This window comes from Macrobrachium rosenbergii, chromosome 37 (genome assembly GCF_040412425.1).
Source record: "Macrobrachium rosenbergii isolate ZJJX-2024 chromosome 37, ASM4041242v1, whole genome shotgun sequence".
Lineage (NCBI taxonomy): Eukaryota > Metazoa > Arthropoda > Malacostraca > Decapoda > Palaemonidae > Macrobrachium > Macrobrachium rosenbergii.
In genome coordinates, this window is record NC_089777.1 from 37,830,809 (window position 1) to 37,854,036 (window position 23,228).

Consider the following 23,228-nt stretch of genomic DNA (forward strand, 5'->3'; position numbering starts at 1 on the left):
CTCCTCACAAAATGCTTTCCTTTTCTTGTTAAGATCTGGAGACAAGAATAATAAATAAAAATTTAAAAAAATGTTATACTCCATAATCACAAAAACAACACAAAATGAAGAATGAAAGGAGCAAAAGGGGTAATGAGACAATAATAGCTGACCAAACAGTGAGCTATACTGCAGATGGTGACCAAGCAAAATGTGATAGTGTCAAATTTTAAAAAGGAGCTCTATCATTTGGAGTTCACCATTCTGACACAGCAGTTTTGAGTATAGAAACAAGTCACACCAGTCTAAACTAGCATAGAAAGTTATTGCTAAAGCAATGGATTGTACTTGTTGAATACATGTAATTTCCAAAAGCAATGCCTAGCATGCCGAGGATTGTCATGAAATCGTATAACTAACAACGTAGATTAGCATCATATATGTGGTCTTCAAATACAAAAAATGTCAATTTTTGCCTTGGGCCTCAAATTTGGGTGTTCTCTTTACCAAGCTATAAATCAGGTCTTACCAGCTTTTAGAGGCCTTGGTACTCCTCCAACAAATACTGTTTTGCGAGGATCCAATGGAAGCGAGGCATCAAGGACAAAGTCTGCATCTGATAGTCGCCACGGCCGGATCTGAACAGGTTTATCCTTAATGGTAGGAGACGACACACACAGGTACAGTTTGTCATCATCTTGAATACAGGCATCTATCAACTGCTGAACGCTACTTTCATCCTGAAACAATAAAATAAAATACATTACAGACTGAAAGCTATAACTTTAGCTGAATGACAGTAACTGTTAAAAAATGAGTATTAAAACCTGTTACTGTCAAGAGAATACATAACCATCTTGAAATGAAAATTCAGGAAATTTCCTCATGGATATCAAGACTTAAAAAACATTTAAAAATCTAACAACTAGGAACACTACTGGAAGCACCAAGATAAAGAAACTGAAGTTCATATAATATGGTTCCAGAAAATGAATTTTGCATAGCATTAAGGATGCCAAATTTCTGTGCATTTTTATGAACACAAATGTTTTAATTTTCACCATCGAATTAGCTTTCTGCAAAGCCTTGTTATATTTTTGCCACTGCTTTCTTAGCAAATATTTCAAAAAGTCTAAAGCCCCTCCTTATACCAGTAAAGCACTTACTAATGACAAACTAAAGTCTTCTAAATTAAAGCATCCAGTGACTCCAAGAAATTTACCTTCAAATTGCAAGACATAAATCATGTAAAATCTGGTTCACATGACAACCACACACTGAAAAAATATGCATGTTAAAACTGTTCGAGTTGGGAAGCATAAAAGGGTAAGAGAAACTTATGGTATCTACAGTAAACCCTCAATTACCTGCAATTTCTGTGTCCACATTACACCTCTGACTGCTATTTTTTTAGTATGAGCAGATATTTGCACTCAATTGTATAAATGGCAAAAGAACGAATATAAAAGCACACTTTTAGAAGTATGTACATAACGAAGATTAAATAGTCTGGATGGATCCCCAATAAAACCTCCTCTCACCCAGGCAAACTAGTTGTTTATGTATATATGCTATATATGCTCACTGCCTCAGTGAAAATGTAATGCTCACTGGCTTACTGATCAGGGGGGAATGGGGAATGAAGGAGATAATCAAGTGCCTCTGGTGTGTTTGGGGAAATTCTCATACGAACTCAGCCTCAGTCCCAAGGCCTGCTCTGTAAACTGTAGTGCTGTACTGTGCTGTGCTGTGCTCTACGCTATGAGCTATGGAAGCTGTTGCTTTCTTTCTGCAATGGGTTATATTTCGGTCTGCATCACAGTGTGTGTGTGTGTGTGTGCTGATTGGCACTACTGCCTACTCAGCAAAAGAAAGCTACTGTATACTGACCCAAGCCTAGAATGGGAACTGAAATATAAAATTTAAGCCAAAGACCAAGTGCTGGGACCTATGAGGTCATTCAGCGCTGAAAGTAGTCTTGAAACAATTGTTTGGAGAGGGTGGAAAGTAAGATGGAAGAGAGACAATATGAACAGAGGTACAGTAAAAGGAATGAAAGGGGTTGCAGGTAGGGGCCAAAGGCACACTGCAAAGAACCTCAAGTAATGCCTGCAGTGCACCATGTGAGGTGCATGATGAAATTAACCCCCTTCAGAGCCCAAGCTTGATACTGTCTTGATGCTGGGTTGTCCAAGCCATGAGTAACTGAGGGGTAGAGTCCAGAAGATGACCACATGGAACATATGCACTCAGACAGGCTACAGTCATATGTGCAAGAAGTTGGAAACCTGGTTTAACCAGCAAGTTGTTGTTATTGCTATTTTTTAATATTCTTGCATTAGTTTTACAAAGATAAATTTGCGGAAAATCAACTACTACGTATGGTGCACGTCAAAGTGTCGTTTAAAATGTTGAAAAAATTTCAATAAAGCATTACTGGTTTTTCTACACTACTGTATTGCGAGTGTGTCAGGGGTAAGCTTGCAAACTGGTTTCATAACCATTCACTATATTCACTACTCTTTTGCAAAGGAAAATGGTTCTAACTAGGATATCTAGCATCATTTCCCATTACTTTTTATTCTCCCTCCAGCAGCACAGTGCAATTTTTTTTTTACTCCCTCTGCTTAGCAGTCAGTGATGTGTTGCTTACCTGCTTTGATACAAAGGAACATACCTTTATAATAATTATAGTAAAAACTAAAATTGCAGAGTTCAATGAAAATGAAATTCATTATAGAAAGTAGAAGAAATCTTTGCTCTGCTTCATGCAGCTAGGAATTGCACAGTTACAGTGTGTTGTTTTTTAATGTAATGCTTATTTGTTTTGTTTAGTAATAAACATACAATACAGGCGCATCAGTTAACAGGGTTTCGGTGTTATGGTGCTTGGCTAGCGATGCCGTTAACCAGATTTTTGGCACCGGTAAGCAATTTTCGGCACCAGTAAGCAGTTTATTGGTGTCGGTAAGTGGTTTATTGGCATTGGTAAGTGGTTTATTGGTGTCGGTAAGTGGTTTATCAGCGCCGATAACCAGTTATTGGCATCAATATCCTGTATCGGTGCTATTGTCGCTGATTTTCAGTTAGCAGTGCTCGGCCGGGAAAGGAACCCCCGACATTAACCGGGGACTGCCTGTAATGTAATGTACACTATTACAGTCTGAAAGATGCAAAACATACTACAAGTTTTAGCATGTATTTTAATTTGTATGAAGCTTTTTAGTGTAATTTTTGTGTTCTTGATAGTGTCACAACAATTGTATGACACTGCAGCAGATCACCATAAACCATGATTTTGGAAATGCCCATATCATGTTTTTATTACAGGGTACACTTATAGGCATAGTGTAGTACAGTATTATTGTTCATACAGCACACTGGTTTTGAGTTATTGTAAAGTGAAAAACGCATGGTGCTGTCCTGTTCCTACGAGTCAGATGCGTGTAAGACAATGTGACTTTACTGTGCAGACTCCAACTACAGTTAAGGTGGTGTACTAAGCTTTCAATGGTTACTTTATGCAAAAAAGATATACAGTAAATAAAGTACACTAAAATACATACTTTGAAAGATGAAAAAATGCTATATGCATTAGAATGCAGTTTCCTTATTTGCATACAACTTTTTTTGTACAGTACATACAGATTTTTACATTTTAAACAATGGCAAACCAACACAAAATGACTCTTGTATAATTATATATGTATGAACTACAACATGCCTATAGGATATTGCCATTTATTGTTTATTAGAGATTGTACTTACGAAGTACTGTACAGTACTAAGTTGTACAGATATTTTGATGTTGGAGTAAAGAGAACATAATGTAGTTGTGTATGAATAAAATAAGTTCAGGATAAAGTGGCCTTGCTTCACTTGGCTCTACAGTTTCAACATCTAAAATACGGCATAATTTAATGACACTGTTCCATAAAGATGAAAGTTATATTATCAATTACGTCCCACATACAGGTGCAGTACAATAAAGTTCAATGCTATGGTCATTACAATAACCATTTGAAAACATGGTTACAGGCTTCATTTGGCAGTTTTTAATTTCCATGCCAGTTCATCCTAAAATAGAACAAACCAATGGTTTATATAATAGGCTATCACAAAAATACAGTACGAACTACGATGATATTTACATACATAATAAAGGCTGCTTAAAGAGTTTGTGGGGCTGCAAGGCATCACTGATGAAAAGGCTTTTTAAGGTTAGTGCTTTTATTTCACACTTCAGTATGATCCTATTAACTATACGTGGTTTCAACAAGTTTTGAAGGTACTTCTGAGGTTTGTTCAACAAGAAAGTGCTTATTGGATTGCTCTTCCATAACACTGAGGAAACTGGGTTGCTTTATTACTCTGCACATACTAATACTGGGGCTGATGAGCAGAAGTTACTTGGTTGAAGCGAAGTTTCTCTTATGTACTGAGTAAATGCCTAAGAAATTCACAAGCTGAACTTGCAGTATTTGGACACTCAAAGCAGCCTCAGTGCACTTGTGGAACTATGGATAAGCTCCTCTAATTTGGTACCATTCTTTAAAGGATGGGTCACAACCATTTCCTAAAACCAATTCTTCAATCACTCCTCCTTAGAATTGAATTGAATATAGAAATTAGGCCAAAGGCCAAGCACTGGGACCAATGAGGTCATTCAGCACTGAAACAGAAATTGGCAGTAAAAGTTTGAAAGGTGTAACAGGAGGAAAACTTTGCAGTTACACTATGAATCAATTGTTAGGAGGGGGTGGAAAGTAAGATAGAAGAAAGAGAATATGAAAGGAGGTACAGTAAAAAGAACGTAAGGGTTGCAGCTAGGGATCATCCTTAGAAGTTATCCATTATCAAATGGAGGAGCTAGGTATTCTTTAATATTTCAAACAGACTCTTCTACTTCTACAAACTCAACTACAGATCTTCCTCAACAAGATCTGGTTGCAGAGTCTTATTGTGGCTGAAGAGACACTAACCAATGGAAACTCCTGGATGAAGTGATTCTAGTGTTTGAAGATAAAGAGAAGAAAGAGCTTGATTTGGATATGTACTCTGAATTATGTGTCTTCTCCTTACCTTGGAGCATGGTTGGTTTAGACTGTGTGCTGGAGAGAAGGATGGTATTAATTTTCCAGGTTTGAATTTGCTGACTTCTAATAGAGATTCAAGAAATTCAGAGAGGGCATTCAGGAGGATGATGATACTGAGTGATTAGATGAGGATGATGCCACTCTCATCATGGCCATGGTAAAAATGGTTTCCAAAGAGCTCAACTTCCTCACTGAGTTTCTTCACAATCCCAGTTATGAGAGAGTATGGTTGGGTAATACCTTAGTTGGCTCCCTTCATACTGAAAGGACCAATATCAACAAGCTTCAGCAGCAGTGATCCAACTGTAAGAGCAAGCTCAAGGATTTGTTCAGGCTAGCCCCCCAAATAACCAAATACATCGCCGTCAGATCATCCAGTCCTCTTTTCTTCTGTGTCAGAGTCACAGACTGATACATCTCTGTCCTTGTTTCAATGGCCCACCCCTTGCCTGATTTATCTCTCAGGCCCAAGTCAGCCACCTCACTAGTAGTCAGGATAACTTGACACCATAACTATTTTGCCTCTGCCTACTTCCTCAATAACAATGGCCACATGAGATATTGCCTGAATGTTATATGGAATAATTAGTAAGTTTTACTATACATATTTCTACTGCATGATTGTTACTATGCTATACACGACTATATAGGTATGAATATTAATTTAATACTGTAGGAAGTAAGTACAGTATGATACGTATGGATGACTTACAAAACAAATGTATAAAATCATATGTACTGTAGTGTACAGAAAAATGAAACATGTTGGAAATGTGCATAATGGGGAGATCCTAGCATGTGTAGTGAGATAGCACTGCACTTGCATTGTGCACTACTGTTCAATCTTTCTGGTTCATGGTTTTTTCTTTCTTATTACATGAATTGTGCATACACACGTGAGTTACCTTTGAACTTCCTGTCTGATGACAGTTTCACGATCATGACTATTGTACATAATTTTGGTAGGCTAGGCTACTGTGACAAAGTTCTTGGGTGATATATTTTTCTTACTACAGTGCCGTACATTCTGAGTGAGTTAATTCACACTTTTTATAAAAGACAAGAACAATTCTTATTCATTTGGATTATAAACTGGCTTCCCAACTTACCAGACTTCAACTAAACAGGTATCATTAATTACCTGATTTGTATAATTCCAGGAAAATAAAATCTCACACTTGACAGAATTATCTGCGAGCAAGCTAGACATAACGGATGCTAAAACAAAAAGGATCTATGCTTACCCATCTAATATTGTAGGAAGGCTTCTCACTTCCAGGGTAAATGACCTACCATGACCTGGATGTACTTTTTTCCCATCACTTGAACATTCAGTGTGCATTTGTCACCTCAAAAAGTGCCTGAACATATCAAAATGTGATCCTTTAGATTTAGCATAATTCACTGCACACTGTCCTTACTGAGCTGGTCTAGAGCAGTGCACTTTTGCTGAACCATTCTAACCATTCTTTGGGTATGTTTTACTAAGCTACATTTCCTCTTTTGTATGAATGAATGAATCTGTAATAAAATTATAGCCACATTTTGTTTAATAATGTTCATTTATGGGTAAACAAACATTTTGTTTTTCTTCAAGAATAAATTTTCTTACCAACACTTTTGAGCAATGTTACTCTGATTTCTGCCTGACACTGAATTAAACTTAATACTGTCCATGTAAATGTTTTATGGAAAGTTTATGCATAAAACTACTGGTTTACTATGTACAAAAATATGTCTTGATTACTGAATTAGAATATAGTTTGAGTACTATACTACAAATTACAACAAAATCAGATATGAATCTTTTGAATGACGTCAACATTTTTGGACAATGTTACTCAGCCTAACACCACAAGTTTACTACAGCTACACCTACTTTTACTCACAAATAACACTGATTGTAGATTTTTACAGTTTTGATTTTTATAGCTTTCTTAAGTGAGAATGTTGCGAACTGAATTATGTATCTTCTGAAAATTAAAATTTTTGGAAAAGAAGAGGTAAGCTGAAATGTTCTGAGCTCCGGTGATCTAGCAACTTTTTTTTTCAACAACTTTCACAATAATTCATATTTTGTTTAGGTATGTACCTAATGACAGTTTTTGAGGGGGATCTTGCAAGATGTTGAATGCAATGAGAAAATTCAACAATACAAGCAAGATGAAAATAATAATAAAATACATAAAAGATAAAATAACAATAATAATAAAAGTATTGGATGCATTGTAAGTAGGCATGTACAGCTTCAGTCTGCTGCTTTTATACAGAGCAAGTAGCAACTGTTTTATGCTACATAACATGAAAAGAAAAAAAGAATGAGACAGGTTTACACTAGCTCTGGCGTATGTGTAGCCTGTACCACCAGGTCTTGGGTCTTTTTTGCTGAATGGATTTCATTACTTATCAAGAGGCCAAAACCCGAAAGTGTCCAGTAAGCTGAGTACCAGTGTATAAAGTTTCTTAAAAAAAGTTATTGTATATTTTTATATGCCAACCACGGTTGGGCTAGGGTTTTGGGGCAGCCTGTTTGCATAGCCAATTTTATTATTTATTATAAGTTTAATAAAATCATGATTGTAAAAACTTAATACTCTAGAGACATACTATCAAACTGGAAACTATACTGACAACAATTAACAAAATTTAAGTATAGTACCTGGAAGAGGAGGAAGGCATAACCTTTTGGAGGAAAATATGATTTACTTTCTGCTTTATGTGGCCAGTCCACAACCAAGGGACCAAATCGACGGAAACTTGCGGTGATCTCCTCTGCAAGGAAACAAATACATTTAGTAATAATTTCTTTTTCAATGTACAATAATTACAACTACTGCAACAGCTTATACAGTATGTATAAAAATCTTTCACCTTTGGAAAATAAAGTTTAGTAAAGACAAGGTGCATATAAATGACACTCAAGTCTTCACACTCTATAGAATAACAGATTACAATGCTCACGTACACCAGATAAACAAAACCAAATCAATTACACTGATAGTTTTTTTTTTTATTTTTGGTTGACAAAACAGTAACTGATAACCTCTTCAAAACTCCACTACCTTCCTGTTTACAAAGCTGATCAGTTGCCAACTACAAGGACATTACTTTGGACCATCAGGTACAAAAAGTAATGAGTCTCTTGGGAGGTTTTGAGCTTTCTCAGTCATTCATTTAAAAATAATAAATGTCACCTAAATAAGAACATATCATACTTGGACATATTATGACCCAGAAAATTTGGCTAAATAATATTGAATGATTTACAAAAACACAGAAAAAAGTGATCTAAATATTACAGAAATACAACTCACTGCAAAGAGAAATATACTCTATGAGAAACCTTATTTGGAAAGTCCTAATTATCTTCTGTATCTCTGCTCATGCTTTAAAGGATACTAATATACAAGGAAAGTCAACTTTCACCAAGTGTTCATTCTGAGGTGAATCAATGAAGCACACTGCACTGATAAAATAATGTACAGTGCTGTACATATATTTGTACGAGCATATCTAAAAATCATGAGTACTCAAAGGATGTTAATGCAAAAATGAATATGGTTTTCCTTTAAGTTGTAATGTCTTGGTAAATTTTGTTATACTGTATTGTATTTAAAGAAACTACAATAAAAACTTCCACTGACATTAATAACAACAATAAACTCACCTTCATCAATATCGGGTGGCAATCCTCCGACGAAGACTTTCCGAGAAAAACGTTCGCCATTTTCTGATCCCTGCGAGCGCGGGGACGATCTCGAAGGCGACGGCAGAGGAATAGTAGCACCCAGACCATCCACTAAATGGCCCTCGTCCAGAAGTACCCCGCCTTCATCCATTCCTAGGAAACCACCTTTACCTGCCAAAAATCCATCAGTGTAGGATGAAAAGGATTCAAATAAATGGATAAAATTTCTAGCATATTCAAACCACAGGAGTCTGTTAAGCAAATGCAAGCATGATTATGCATATGTAGAAGATATGATTCATCTTTAAGTATGGAATTTTTTACAGGTGTCTGATTATTATCTAACCAAATTGTTCAATCTCTTCACAAGACATATGGATATACCGTAATTGTAAAGGCGAGATGCTTATGATTAATGTAATGATCTCTTGGGGTATGAACTGATGGATAATTTGCTTTTAATTTTGTTATGTTAGCACATAATCATACAGTTTGTAGTTTTCATACACTGCAGTACAATGTGTAATAATTCAAACAGTATGTTAGCCCTACATACTGAAGCAGTGACAATGAGAAAACTCCATTCAAGTTTCTTCATGCACAAAATTTTCACTCTGTAGTCTTTGTTGTGTTTAAACTGACTGACTGACAGATTATCTAAGATTCCTACTGAAATTAATAAACTACTGCAGTAACACTGGGATGAGGTAAAATTTCAATACCCATTATTTCTCAACATAAATTTGCCACGTGCCTATTTTTCTCCAACGAAGCAATTTTCTCGGTTATTTCAGAGCAGCTAAACAGTTTCAAACAATTTCAATTCCATGGGAAACTACACGAGCTAAGCTTCCTGAATCCTTCAGTGTTCCAATGTTTCTTATTTTCTGTACAGTCCAAAAAGTGTTCATAAAACCACCCAATTCCATTTCTAAATACATTAATGAATGAACACCTACAAAATGAAGCGAGTGTGACGTATAGCAAATTATGTATAAAATTCTTCTGACTCAATTATATAGCTGTTATTATGTGCAATTGCTTATTTTTTCCAATATTAAAGTAAGTATATTTACTGATGTACCACTGCAAATTTTTAACAATAACCAACCTAAATAATGATGTAACTGGTAAACTGCTAGAACTTAGGGGTCATTAGCTAATGTTCATCCTAATTTCACAAAGAATGTAGAGAGACATGAAAATTGTGAGCTCATAATGTCATACACTATGGAAGAGATTGAATATGTCTGTATTAAATGGAGAAAGGCTTACACCATGACACCTAGTTGTACAGATAATAAACTTTTTCTGTCTTGAAGGCTGGCAAACAATACATGTTTTGAATTACTAAATTTACTAAGTGCAAGCTGTTATTACTGTACATTATTTGTGTTTGCTGAAGTTATGACTATACAATATGTGACATTACATAAAGAGGACTAAACTTGCAGAGCTTAACATGTTCTTTTTTAAAAAAAAAAGGCTTCTCTAGACTAAGATACAAATCCTCCTATTCTTAACATCATATTTGCTACATCCTCATGAAAAAATGCAATACTATGGGAAAGTTCCATTCTAGGCAAAATTATGACCACTCCCTCACAGAATGATCTGCAAGACAAGCCAAGTGTTACCAGAGAGGAGTCATGTGTACTTGCATGAATGACACCTTTCTGAAAATATTTGGTACTTTTACATCAGCGTGGTTTATATTTTTGCTAAGAATGTAAACACTATAATCTGCTATCCAACCTGTGTGTGGAATAACCATACAATTCTCAAATACAGCTCTAAGATTACCAAAAGCTGCAAGCAAATCAATTCATTCTAGCAAATGGCTTTAGTCGCATTATTATGACTTCTACTTAAGAGCTATAGATCTTACCAGTGCAACTACTGTATTACTAAGAATTTTACTTCACCTGTCCATAATTTATATTGGTAACACTGTATAACTCCTATATGTAAAAACATCATAAGGTGAAACCTCATATATATACATAACATACATTTTATGAAAAACATCTCACATTCAACACATCTCTTGCACCCAGTCATCGCATTGTGCCACTGGCTTTACAAAGGATCACTTTCATTTTCATAGCTGGGAAATTGGTGTTCAGAAACAAAACACTGACTTTACACTAATTCTAAGGTTATTAGCCGGGCACGTTAGGAAAAAATTCAAACCAGCACAGACACCACGTTTTACTTTCACTAGCAATGCAGAGAGCCATCACAAAATACACTATCAAAAGCCAACAGACAGAGGTAAGCATTGGGAAACAGGAGGTTATCAACATATATATGGTAGGGCAAACATGTCCATTCCTCATAACATGTGCATGAAATGACCACCTCTTTTAGTGCAAACTGCTACCACTGTTCACGAAGGTTACAGCTGCTAGCCCTATTACTGTACTATGCTATTTGCTGTTCACTATATTATCAAAACCAAAAGTTTCATCTCCATTACTGTTTCTAAAGTTAGCGTACAATACATTTGGCTTTTATGTGATGCACTGTCACTAAGGACTTCACCAATATTTATGAATACTGTAGCAATACAATATTTATTGGCTGCCTAAACTTTCAGCCTTGAGAAAGAGCAGACTTGTTGCATCTGGTAAGTAATGTCCTTAACACCTGCTCCTGCTTTAAGAAACTGTAAGCTATCCGTCATTTTAAAATTAATGGACACTTTCATTGAAGGATAAAATCTCTACACTTGCCTAGCATGGAAGACGTTGTAAATAGTTCCACCTACCAATGAATCAGGTTGCCAACTAAACCTATAGAAATCTACTGTTATAGATTAGTTATAGTGCTGGGGAAGGTAACAAAATTGTCTTAACAAGGCCTCACCTTCCCTAGTCCATTTATACCAGTAGTTCAATTACTTTTAAGACAAGGTCATATCATGTCCAACAAGATGCAATGTGATTATCATTTGGCACCAAAGAGCAGTTATTTGGTACATGTGGCTTATTCCTTTGCTGAGAACAAAAATATTATGTGAGTCCTTGCTTCACCCATTACAGTGCCTTTATACAGAAAAAGGCCTTTGCTTGTATTTTCAAGAAGCTTGTCAGTAATCAACCCATATTGTCAAATCTCCTGTTAATGTGGACATTATGTACAATTTAGAAAACAATGGTTCTATAAAAAAAAATAGAGCTTTAGCACTTTTTCTAAATTTTGTGATTAGAGATAAATGAAACCTCTTTGCACATTTGCATCATCAGGTTTTTTGAGTGGAATCCATCAGGTTATAATATATAAAACTAAATATTTTCACACACACACCTTTCATACACACAGACACTATAACAATTACACACTAATTTGTAACATAAAACCCTACAATTTTTCATACTTTTTACTCAGAAAATATACTTGTTTGCTGTGATATATCAATACCAAGAATGAGAAATAAGTCCACCAAACTGGAAACTATCCTTATACAATAAAGTTTCCATTAAAGAGTTTACTTATTTGTTATAATGGATGTATAAAATGGATTTACATCTGATTTCTAAGTCTAAAAATATCTTTTCAGAAACTGCATTAAGTCATGCATAAAGAGGAGATTTTTCAAGCCAGACAGGGGGAAACTATAGCTACCTAATAATTAATAGTAATAATAATGATATTAATAATAGTAACAATAACAATAATAATAATTATCCACTATAAAAGCTGTGCCAGCATAGTAACAACACCAAAGATAACTGCACTGTGCTACTTCTATCATCTTATTTTCGGAGTAGCTTTAGCAAAAAGAAGCAAAGGTATTTGGTAAATTTAAAAGTGGGGGCATGAAGGTGTGAGGTGGAAGAGAGGTGATTGTCTTTAGGTGTAGGAGGACAATGGAGGGAGTGGACTAGGTTTATCTGATAACTTCATGCGCAGGTTGTGGAAGTGGCAGTGGTAATAAATTATTTGTTTCAATGCTCCAAACAAATGCAGACACACCATTTTTTCATCACCCTCATTGATTACACAGAATATAGAGAAAAATAAAGTCCTATCAACATTTCTGGGATTACTAACTGATTATAGTATATGAATGAAACAATACAGATGATGCAAAGGAACACATGTAAATAAAATGTTATAAATCAATAAAATTAGGATGATGACATCACAAGGAGTCAATCAGAAATCCCTTCACATTCCTGTGTGGACCAGGAACTTAGCAACAGTTTCAATTCTGCTCTTGTTCACCTGTGACACGAAAGCTTGTCGAAGAATATTCTAAAAATACTCAAGTTCCTTTTTGTCCAAAGAACTTGTCTTCAGTTTGAATTAGTACAAGTTCCTCCATACAAGGAAAACTTTTCTGTAAGTTCAAGTCTACTCAATTACCTTTATCAGTGGCTATGGAACTTGTCAAGAGGTTTATCATACACATGTTTATGTTTCTCATTATCCAGTAACTTGTAGGGGTCAGCATTGAAAACCCATTCAAGTTCCTCAAAGGCCCATGCAATTGTCAATAAATCAAAATCTGTCCAAGTTCTTTGGAGTAAAGGAACAGGTAAAAAAGCCGAGATCAATTAAAGTTCCCGCTGGAACCAGTCTAAAGTTCTTCGATTGGTGTAAAAAGTTTTGTAATATTCATTATGTATGCAAGTTCCCTTGTGTCCAAGAATGTGTCAGGAGGTTTAAATCTGTTCAAGTTCCTTGGTGTCCTGTTCCTCGGTAACATGGAACTCGTCAGGAAGTGCTTATAATCATCTTAAAAGTTCCTCAGTGTCTGGGAACTACTCAGGAAGTCTACTTTCCTCCCATGGCACTAAGTCCCATACAAGTGATACTGGAAGGTTAGGCAATGGGATGAGAGACGGAGAAAGACAAATGAAAAATCAATAAATGGAAGTGACCTTGATAGCAGGGCCAAGTGCAATGATAGGTGGCTCACTTAACACAGTGCTAACATGGCCAAGAACATCTATTAGGATGGAAAGGAGGACCAAATAAAAAGTAACTAAAGTAATAAAAATAAACTTATTGACATAAAGGTGAATGGAAAGAGAATAGGTGACAATAGCTTGTAATGTCACCACTTCTGTGAGACAAAGATTTATGTTAAGTTAAATGAATATACCTCGCCCATTATATACAAGGTCTTGTTTGATTGGAGGTATCTTCAAGGCATGAAACTTGAAATGTCAACAATGAAAAGAAAATGATAGAAAAGAGACAACAAAAGATGGCCTGTAGCACCAACCAAAAGGAAGTATGACAGGAAACTGAAGGATCTTACAACTAATGATAATAATAATAAGAGTACTGTAATAATAATAATAACAAAATCTGAATATGCAGACCATAAAAGTAAAATTCCAATGAAGGAAAGATAAAATGGAAAAAATATTTTACAGAAAAAATGAGTGACAACAATATAATACGTATAATATAAAAAAGATATTTGAAAAAAAAATTTTAACTACGGTATTTTGAGAAAAAAACAATAATGAACTTTAATGCAACGTATAGTGACTAGGATAAATTAGGGGACAAATCTTTCAAATAAAAACAATTACAGATATAAAAGAGGCAAAATTAAACACAATAATGACTTGCAATGTAAAATAAAAAGCAAGGATAAAGCATGAATGACAAAACGGTAAATAAAAAAAGGCAATAATAATAATAATAATAATAATAATAATAATAATAATAATAATAATAATAATAATAATAATGAGGTTCCAATTCCCTTTCTTTCCTCAACATCTGAGGCAACCTTTTACTTAGGCACTAAGTACTTAGTTATTTACTCAAAGAAGGTGTCACTACTGTATTTAGATGTGAATACTGCTGTTTATCTCTTTACACCATTATAAAAGTTACCATGAAAGAATGCCAAAGTGCCACAGTATGCTACAAGAAGGCATTTAAGATGACAAAATAAAGGACAAAACTGGAAAACAGACAAAAGGAAAAAATATTTGCATAATGAAAAATAGGAAAAAATAAAGGTGAAGGTTAAGGTATTATTCAAAAGGTCTTGATCAAACACGTCCACGAAGCATGCTTTTGTATTTAAAATACCTCTCCTACGATTGTATCCACGGCCTGCATGAAAAAATACAGCACATAACAGCAGGGTAAATACACACATAAAACCTAGGAGTCAGAAAGTAGCTTATATCAAATACAATTCTGGAAAGACACCACACGATATAGCGCTCCTAAATCAAAAAATATTTTCAATATACTGTACAGTACAATCTACGGAAAAAGCATGAATAGTCTAAACAAAAAAAAAAAAATTGAAAACATAACAAACGAAAAAGAAGAAAACAGACGGCACAATTTGATCATGATTCAATACACAAAAGCAGCAAAATTCTGAAGTCAGTTTCTACTGATACTCAAAAAATAGACATATCATCCAACTATGAGATAATGATGATGGTGACAAAGGTGAAGCAGTAATTACAGATATTTACTAAGTAATGATATAATGATGATGATGCTGACTGGATACAGAGATCACAGACACTGGCAATGCCATATGATGTTGGTATGAGTAAAAATTAAAATTTACAGACATTTACAATGCCTTATGATGTTGACAGTGGCAAGACAGTGGCAAAAAAAAAAAAAAAAATCACATAATGCTGACAAAGGAGGTATTGTACATAAATGACAGAAATCCACTGTCATTATATGAAATTATGATGAAAAAGGTGATATAAAAATCAAGGTAATTTACAATGCCATATGAAAACTACTTATGAAAAAGGAGATAATAGACTCTAAAGAAAAAGACAATTGTGATATAAAAATCAAGATAACCATGACGTCAAGAAAAAAATATAATTAAATTTTGTCATGATTAGAAAATGATACCGGCAATAGTGCCAAAGACATGACTGACAATGCATTGTTATTCTGACAACAGTAGCAATTACTGTACCATATGATGTGAAAAATCAAAGCTATGATTGAGATGAGAAAAATGAAGATTAAAATGAAAATGAGAAAAGGACATAAATCAACTGACTGAAGCAGCGCTTATATACCTAAGGAAAAAATGTTGCGTACTTTGAAGCAGCGTTAGCATCTTAACAATACGGTACCATATTAATACTATTTATCACTGGGGAGCTACAATAAAATTCTTTTTATAGTTCAAGGTTAAAAAAAATGTAAACTGTGTGGGACCTTAGAGCTATTTTAAAATGTATAAGGCAGATCTACATTTTAGACTATTCTTATACGAAGTTTCTTTTTATATCAAAAAATGCATTATCAAAAAAAATTATCACACTGCAGTAATATGCAAGTTATTCATCAACTTCTTATGGACACCTACTTGAATAAAAACAATATCAACTACAATGCCACTCTGCTTATTTCTAGTTCAGCTCTGATACAGAACCGATAAAAATACAAGACAGACTGCAACAAAATCACAGTAAATTCACCATCTCTTCAATATCATGCAGACTGAAATTCTGTCAACACAGGATTCAGAAGCTTACAAATAATAAGTTTCAATTCTATTTATAGTACATAATGAATTTTGCAATGAAACATACAACCCAGTGTGAAGGCACTGTAGCATTGGCAGTGCCAGTGACCTGAGAGACATTCTTAGCATTGAGTGAAAAGTATTTGAAAAAAAAAGTAAATGAAAAAAAGTGTGTGGGAAAGGAAAAAGAGGATGGTGAGGGAAAGTGAGGGTCAAAGAAAAGTACACGAAAGGTGAGGAGTAAGGTGAGCTCAGAGGAGAAACAAATGAAAAGGAGGTCAATGAAAAAAATGAATTTATAAAAAGGGAAAGTAGGGCAAAGGATAAAGGAAAATATGAAAGCAGGACAGAACATGAGAGTAAAGAAAACAAGAACATGAAGGGTAGCAAAAGGTGAAGGAAAACAATAGTGGAAAGAATGTGAGGAAGGAAGATAAGAGCTATAAAAAAAGATTAAATGAAATAAAATGAGGAAATGGGTGTACAGTTATTTAAAAAATGAAATGGAGGAGGGAGAGGAAAATAAAGGTGAATGAAATGAAACTAATGGGGAAAATGACAGGAAAGGAAAAGTAACTGGGAAGGAAAGGACAAGAAAACATGAAGAAAATGAGGGAGAGGGAGAAGGAAATTTGGGATATGGGGGAAATCAGCTGCCAGGGTTGAACTCCCTGTTTCTTTACTTGGCTATGGGAAACTATGTATGACCATGTAAGAATGTCTAGGAAAAATGCCCCCCCTCTCTCTCTCTCTCTCTCTCTCTCTCTCTCTCTCTCTCTCTCTCTCTCTCAATATTCATAAATCATAAAGCCACCATTCCCATAAAAAATATAGCACATCTTTATCTTTGAAATAAAACTTTTAAAGTTAACAAAATAGTAACATATGCATTCAGATAATTTAATTCTATGCGACTGACTTATAAGGAGTCAGAACTAAGAAAAACCAATAATTATAAGCACACACACAAGTACCCTATATGAATATTTCATAAAAAATAACGTACTGTAGTCACAAATGTATTCCATGATCTGGAAGTTGTCAAGTTGGTACCGAATTATATTTGATATGATTTTTTTGAGGGGTAGAGAAAGTGCAGTTTACTTGCACATTGATGGTATTTCATTAATTTTGGCAAATGGAAACTTCTATCTAAAAAATAAAACTGAGTCAACATGAAGCAAATATTTAAACACTTACCTATCTTTTACAGAAATGATTCTCAAATGACTTTAATAAAATAAACTTGTTTGGGAAAAAGGCACTTATGAATTGCTTTAGCAATGTGACAAATAACTGTCCTAAAACTGTACTAAAATCACTTAGTAAATTCAAGTACAAAAACAAATCAAAATAAAAAAAATTACATTAAAACATTTTCTACAAAGATGTTAAGATGTTCTTTTGTCAACCACTGGACCTTGATTCTCATTTGGGTGAAAGCAGTTGATGTTACTAGTAACCACATTAGGGAAATTGGATGGGATACAGAAGGTATTATGCCATATAAAAGATGAATCTGGTTTAAAGGACATATCTCTCTAAAGAATCCTTTACGTACTTTATTAAAATTACACCAAATTTACTAAAAGGGCACCAAGTTTGTATATTTGAATGAAAGGACAGAATAAACTCCTCTACAGTACTGTACTGTATTTGTAATTCATAAGAACTTCATCCATTAACAAATGCCTCTTTATAAAAAAAACAATGAGTTGTAACTTTCCTTTCCTCTATGAGATATTATTACTGGAAAGTATAACAATTCATTGTTGTCACTACTAAAAAGGCAGTCTTGTTCAGCTATAGCAACAAAGGGAGACACCCTCATGTCTATAATCTCAAAGGGGCGGATTTGTGGCTTCTGTGAAACTGAAAAAGTGTCTGACAGGAAATGGAGTGAATGATCACACTTACAATGACTGGGAATCATCCTTGCCAATGTCTTGAAGAGCCCAAGAACACTGGAAATTAACAATACCAAAACTAATACATGTTCTCCAGATGGATTTGTGCTTCTCAATGGACATGGTTATCTGCTCAAAACATATTATAAGATTACCCTCATGCAGTAAGTCCCATGAAAATTAGTATGATGACCTAACATGGTCACTAAAGAGAATAAAGAATTGATGAGATCTACATAGAGATAACAGCTCCATATTACAACTGTGAATAAAAAAACTCCTTGAGTTGTAAAGGACACATTAGTTTGAACAGAATCCTGGGAAATCATTACATATCAGTGGTGCCATCTGTTGGATGGATGGAAAGAAATGTTACAAGACTTTTGGTATGGACAACATTTCTGAAGAATCACTGAGTAGTATTTAGATCAGAGGTAGAGGGAAGTTGCTATTGATTAACCTGCCCTTATGTCAGCATGAGGTAGAGAAACAGGCCATTCTTGTTAACAGTTCAATTCTTTTTGAACTTCTATACTTAATAAGAGGTTGCAATAGAATAGCATGGAAAGAAAAAGGGTAATCAAACTGTAAGCTGGCATTTTTAAAGAAAATACCTGGGGAGTATATTACTCTTTCCTTTTTGGACAAAAATCGTATGTCCTCTTCTAGCACGGACAGACAACCTGTCTTGGGAAAGTTTCAATAACTCTTCCTGAACTTCGACTGTCAAACACAACAAAAACTCCTCTCATTCTTGTTGTGAAATTGATACCCTTTGTAATGCCTGGCAACAGTGAATTTTGACCAAACATCAAGTTATCAAATGCACAAGGGAAAAAGGCATACAATTTTCATGATTACATTTTTAATTACATCAGTATACAATAGTGAATGTGAGCCCTTACCCAGAGAAATTCTGGTAATTCAGGTAAACAAATAACAAAGCCTTAAACACTTTTCTTGCATCTTTCTCTAAGAAACATTAAACTTTCCCACAATGTTACTCTTTTTGTAAAAGACTTAAATATTTGAAGTGCACAAAGAGGAAGTCTGAAGACTGTAAGGTAAAAAGACAAAGCTCAATAACGAAAAATGACAAAATGACATATCCTAATTCAGTAAGGACAAATGAATGAAGCCTGGAGCAAAATGTGATATAAAAAAAAAGCTCTGAGGACAATATAACAAAGCCTGAACCTAAGGTCTAATACAAAGCATAAGGATCTTGAAGACAAAATGAATGAAACCTGAAGGCATTTTTAATGACATAAGGATAGTCTGCAAGGCTTTACACCTTGTCATACAAAAAATGAAACCTGAAGATATTACATCAAAAGGAAAGTTTGGAGATTTTTATTTCAAAAGGTTGAAACCTTATGAATTTTGAACTAAACAGGTTGACACCTAAAAAACTTTATACAAAATAGTATAAATCTTGAGCAGCTTTACGTCAAAAGGGATGGGACTGAACTTTGCCATTTAAAAGCCTGAAACTTGCTGATCTTTATGCCAAGTGGATGAAATGTGAAGGTCTTTACAAAAACAAAAAAAAATTAAGTCCGAAGACTTTCATACCATAAGGGTAAAGCATGAAGATCATTTCACCAAAAGAATGAAGGCTTTGAATCTTTAAACTGTATGGATGAAAAAGTACTTTGGGCAATAAATTATTTTAAACGTTCCAGTAAGTCAAACCGCTCTACTAAAACACTCAAGATTTCCTAGTACTGCAACAGATAACACATGAACATTGATCCTAGTCAGCTGCTTTCTTGCAAGTTTTAGAAAAAATTAAATTCCTATTTATTGTATGCTGGGATATCCATGAGCCTCACAATTGTACACCAATGTACTTTACATTTAAATGTAAAGTACATTGGTCTCTCGCACACAAATGTGAACAGGTATGCACTGCATATTTTATTGTGTAGATTGTTTTTTTTTCCATCACAAATACAATGATCATAAAATAACTTTATCTTCTGTGAAAACCTAAGGATACAATGGGTTCATCCCAAAATATTACCACAAGCCTCTTATTTCTCAGCTTCTCAATAAATGCCATTTGGTCCAAACTTTTCTTATTTCCATCTCTTGATTTTTCACTTGCTTGTGCATTACTGATTTTCTAACATAAAAATGTCTGTTACTTTAACCTTTGAAATGAAAGCCCACAGGCACAGGCCAGTCAATGCACTTCTTTGCCTCATACATAACAAGGGCAAGATCCAGAGGAGGAGGAGGAGGAGGGATGAGGAAGTAGCATTATGTGGCATAGACATAACCAACACACCAGGCTTGCTTGTGATAAGGAACGATTAAATAAATCTCAGAGAATGAAGCAGAGAGGGATTTATGGGCTATGAAACTTGAATGCATTCTCAGTCAGTTTGTAAGTATAGTATACAATGGTGCATCTTCCACTGCCTAATATATACATTCTAATATAAACATACATAAACACACACATCAAACACATACTATAAATAATAATAAGACCTCGCAGATCAAAGTTAGCATGACTCATATTTCCATATCACAGTTAAAATTATCCCAATTCAAATCTTTTACCGTTTAAAATGTTGTGCGCTACTCACTTTCAGATCACTTACCCATTCTCAGACCATACTTAACCTGATTTCCTTTCAAATCAATACAAGCTGACTGACTCTCATCTCTGGCTTATTGTTAACATGATGCTTTTAGATGGAACAACACAAATCGCACTTCCACATCTATGTCAGATATGGCACTCACTTTCAAATTCAAGATGATGTTGCTAATCTTATCCAAGGTGAATCTCACTTTTAGAACAATGCTATGTTACTAAGGTTAAGATGATTTTCACTCTCAGGTCCAAGTCAACATAACTTGTTTTCTGATAAAAGTTAACTTGAATTTGGCTTTCTGATCAGTGTTTATATGACTTTCACTTTCTGATCAAATTTAACATGACCCATTTTCTAGTCAAAAGTTAGTTATGACTCTCGCTTCCTAGACACACAAATACATAAAATGTTACAAACCCCCAAACCACAGCTGCTCATTCAAAACAACATTTCTGTTACACACAAATTCTAAGGATACCTGAAACTTTGTTATAGGAGAATTTTAATCAACCATAAAAATATAAAAGGTTTGTCACCTAAAAAAAGTAACAACTCTCAAAACTATTTCTCAGTAAAAAAAAATAAGACACCCAGGTGCATAGCATAAAATACGCAACATATACTGTACTTGCTACAGGTGTAACAAAAACCATTTCTGTTTTAGCCATGATGCACAGGTGTTTGCATCTGGCACACACAAACGGTCTCCAAAAAATGATAAAACACTTGCACACACAAACCATACAATGCCTGAAAAAGAGATTTTAAAAAGCTCTCAATGGCTCTTAAGAAAGAAGGCAACATCTATCCTATCCAATTTTTCTTTTCCCGTAGAGACAACAGATGCATCACAACAGTCACATGTAAAGAGGATATAATGTATATGGTAATTCTTTGTGACAGTAAGCTGGTGGCTTTGAGAAGGTCTGATTTATTCTGTCATCAATGGCGACACAACAACAAAGACTATCATTGAGAGGGTGGTGGGTCCCTTCATTCACAAAATGGGAGAAGAGTAGTAAACAGGGAAGAAGAGTAGTAGACAGGGGAGAAGAGTAGTAGAAAGAAATTTAAGATGTCAACGTAAAAGCAGGTGAAGAGGTCTCAGTAGGAGGAGGCGAGAGTACTTGTAGTAGGAAGAGGGAACCTCTGCTAATAGCAACAATACATAGAGGATGACTCTACATTAGTAGAAGGAAGAAGGAACTGTCTCTGATGTAGTACAAGGGACTGACAGTAGTAGCAGTCTCAAGAGGGGCGAGATTGGCAGAATGAGGCATCCCCTGCACCAGCTAAGAAAAGGACCCTTAGGTCCTAACGAAGTTCTTGGAGGATAAAACATAACATGGGCATCTTAGTAAAAGCATTACCCAGTTAAGCCCAAATACAAATGGGTTATAAAAAGCCTTAGAGAGCAAGATACTTAACAATACAGATGCCATGGCATGAGAAAAGAGGAGAGGGAGGGTGTTGGCAATGGAGAGGAGGGAGAAGAGGAGACAGTAGGATGTGTACAGTAATACAGAGGCTTTTACATGTTTGGAAAATAAATTTTGTGGATAAAGGAAAGCAGCAGACAAAGCATTATCTCTGGCAACATGTATGTATAAAGCATTGATTGAAGAGAAAACAGGGCTTAATAATACAAATATACTTTATGTTATGGAAAAGGAATAGCCAAGCAATGGCAGCAGTTTTGGGATAATTGGTAGGGTGGGGAGGAGGAGGAGGAGGAGGAGGATACTGATGAAAGGATAACGGGTACGCAATCCATGAGGGTGGAGAAGGACAGAATCTTTTCGAAAGGGAAGGCGGGAGGGAGAGGGGGGTGGGTGAGGGGGCTCAAGAGGTTCAGAAGGTGCCGGCAGGACAGGTGAAGGAGCAACAAGGTGGCAGCATCTATTAAACACGTGCACACTCATCATCATCACCATCATCATATCATCACCATCATCAAATCATCATCATAATATTAATGAAACCATCATCACTTACCGTGCAACTGTGCCAGAGCCTGTAGTGTGTTGTTACCGCAGTTCATGAAACCTGGCGGGGCAGAGATAATAATGAAAATAAAAAAAGAGAGAGACAGAGAGACAGAGAGGGAGACAAAACCTAATATCAAAGAGAATCTAAACTGGTGGCTCAGGTGCCTTATTATAAAGATTAAACAAACACTTGAAATAGGTTAGAATGAAAATAACAGACTAATACAGTTCTTAATACATAGAAGATCAAGAAAACAAACAGTACTGATGCATGACTTTTGGTGCGAAATGATTTTATTTCAAATTTTATTTTGGCAATACAGCACTTTCCCAGCATCACAAGAATCATACTTTGTATTATCCAACACAAAGATCTATCACTGTTTGACTCATATAAAATTGTAACTATCCTCATTTTCAGAAGGACAAGTTCTTTTCAAAAGTAAAGGCAACTATTTCATCAACACAA

At 35.0% G+C, this 23,228-nt stretch overlaps 1 protein-coding gene across 8 annotated transcripts in view; it reads right to left on the reverse strand.

The window, feature by feature from the left end:
* orb2 overlaps positions 1 to 23,228 on the reverse strand; it is an 88,072-nt gene that overhangs the window by 18,425 nt on the left and 46,419 nt on the right. For 2 of the 8 annotated variants that reach the window (XM_067082060.1, XM_067082056.1), the window contains 5 exons: positions 22,767 to 22,817; positions 14,827 to 14,850; positions 8,743 to 8,934; positions 7,735 to 7,847; positions 509 to 719 (listed from right to left, as the gene is read on the reverse strand). In XM_067082060.1, coding sequence (XP_066938161.1) covers positions 509 to 719; positions 7,735 to 7,847; positions 8,743 to 8,934; positions 14,827 to 14,850; positions 22,767 to 22,817 — 591 coding nt within the window. The remainder of the gene's footprint in view (positions 1 to 508; positions 720 to 7,734; positions 7,848 to 8,742; positions 8,935 to 14,826; positions 14,851 to 22,766; positions 22,818 to 23,228) is intronic. The other 6 variants (XM_067082064.1, XM_067082062.1, XM_067082059.1 and 3 more) reach the window with 5 other exon arrangements.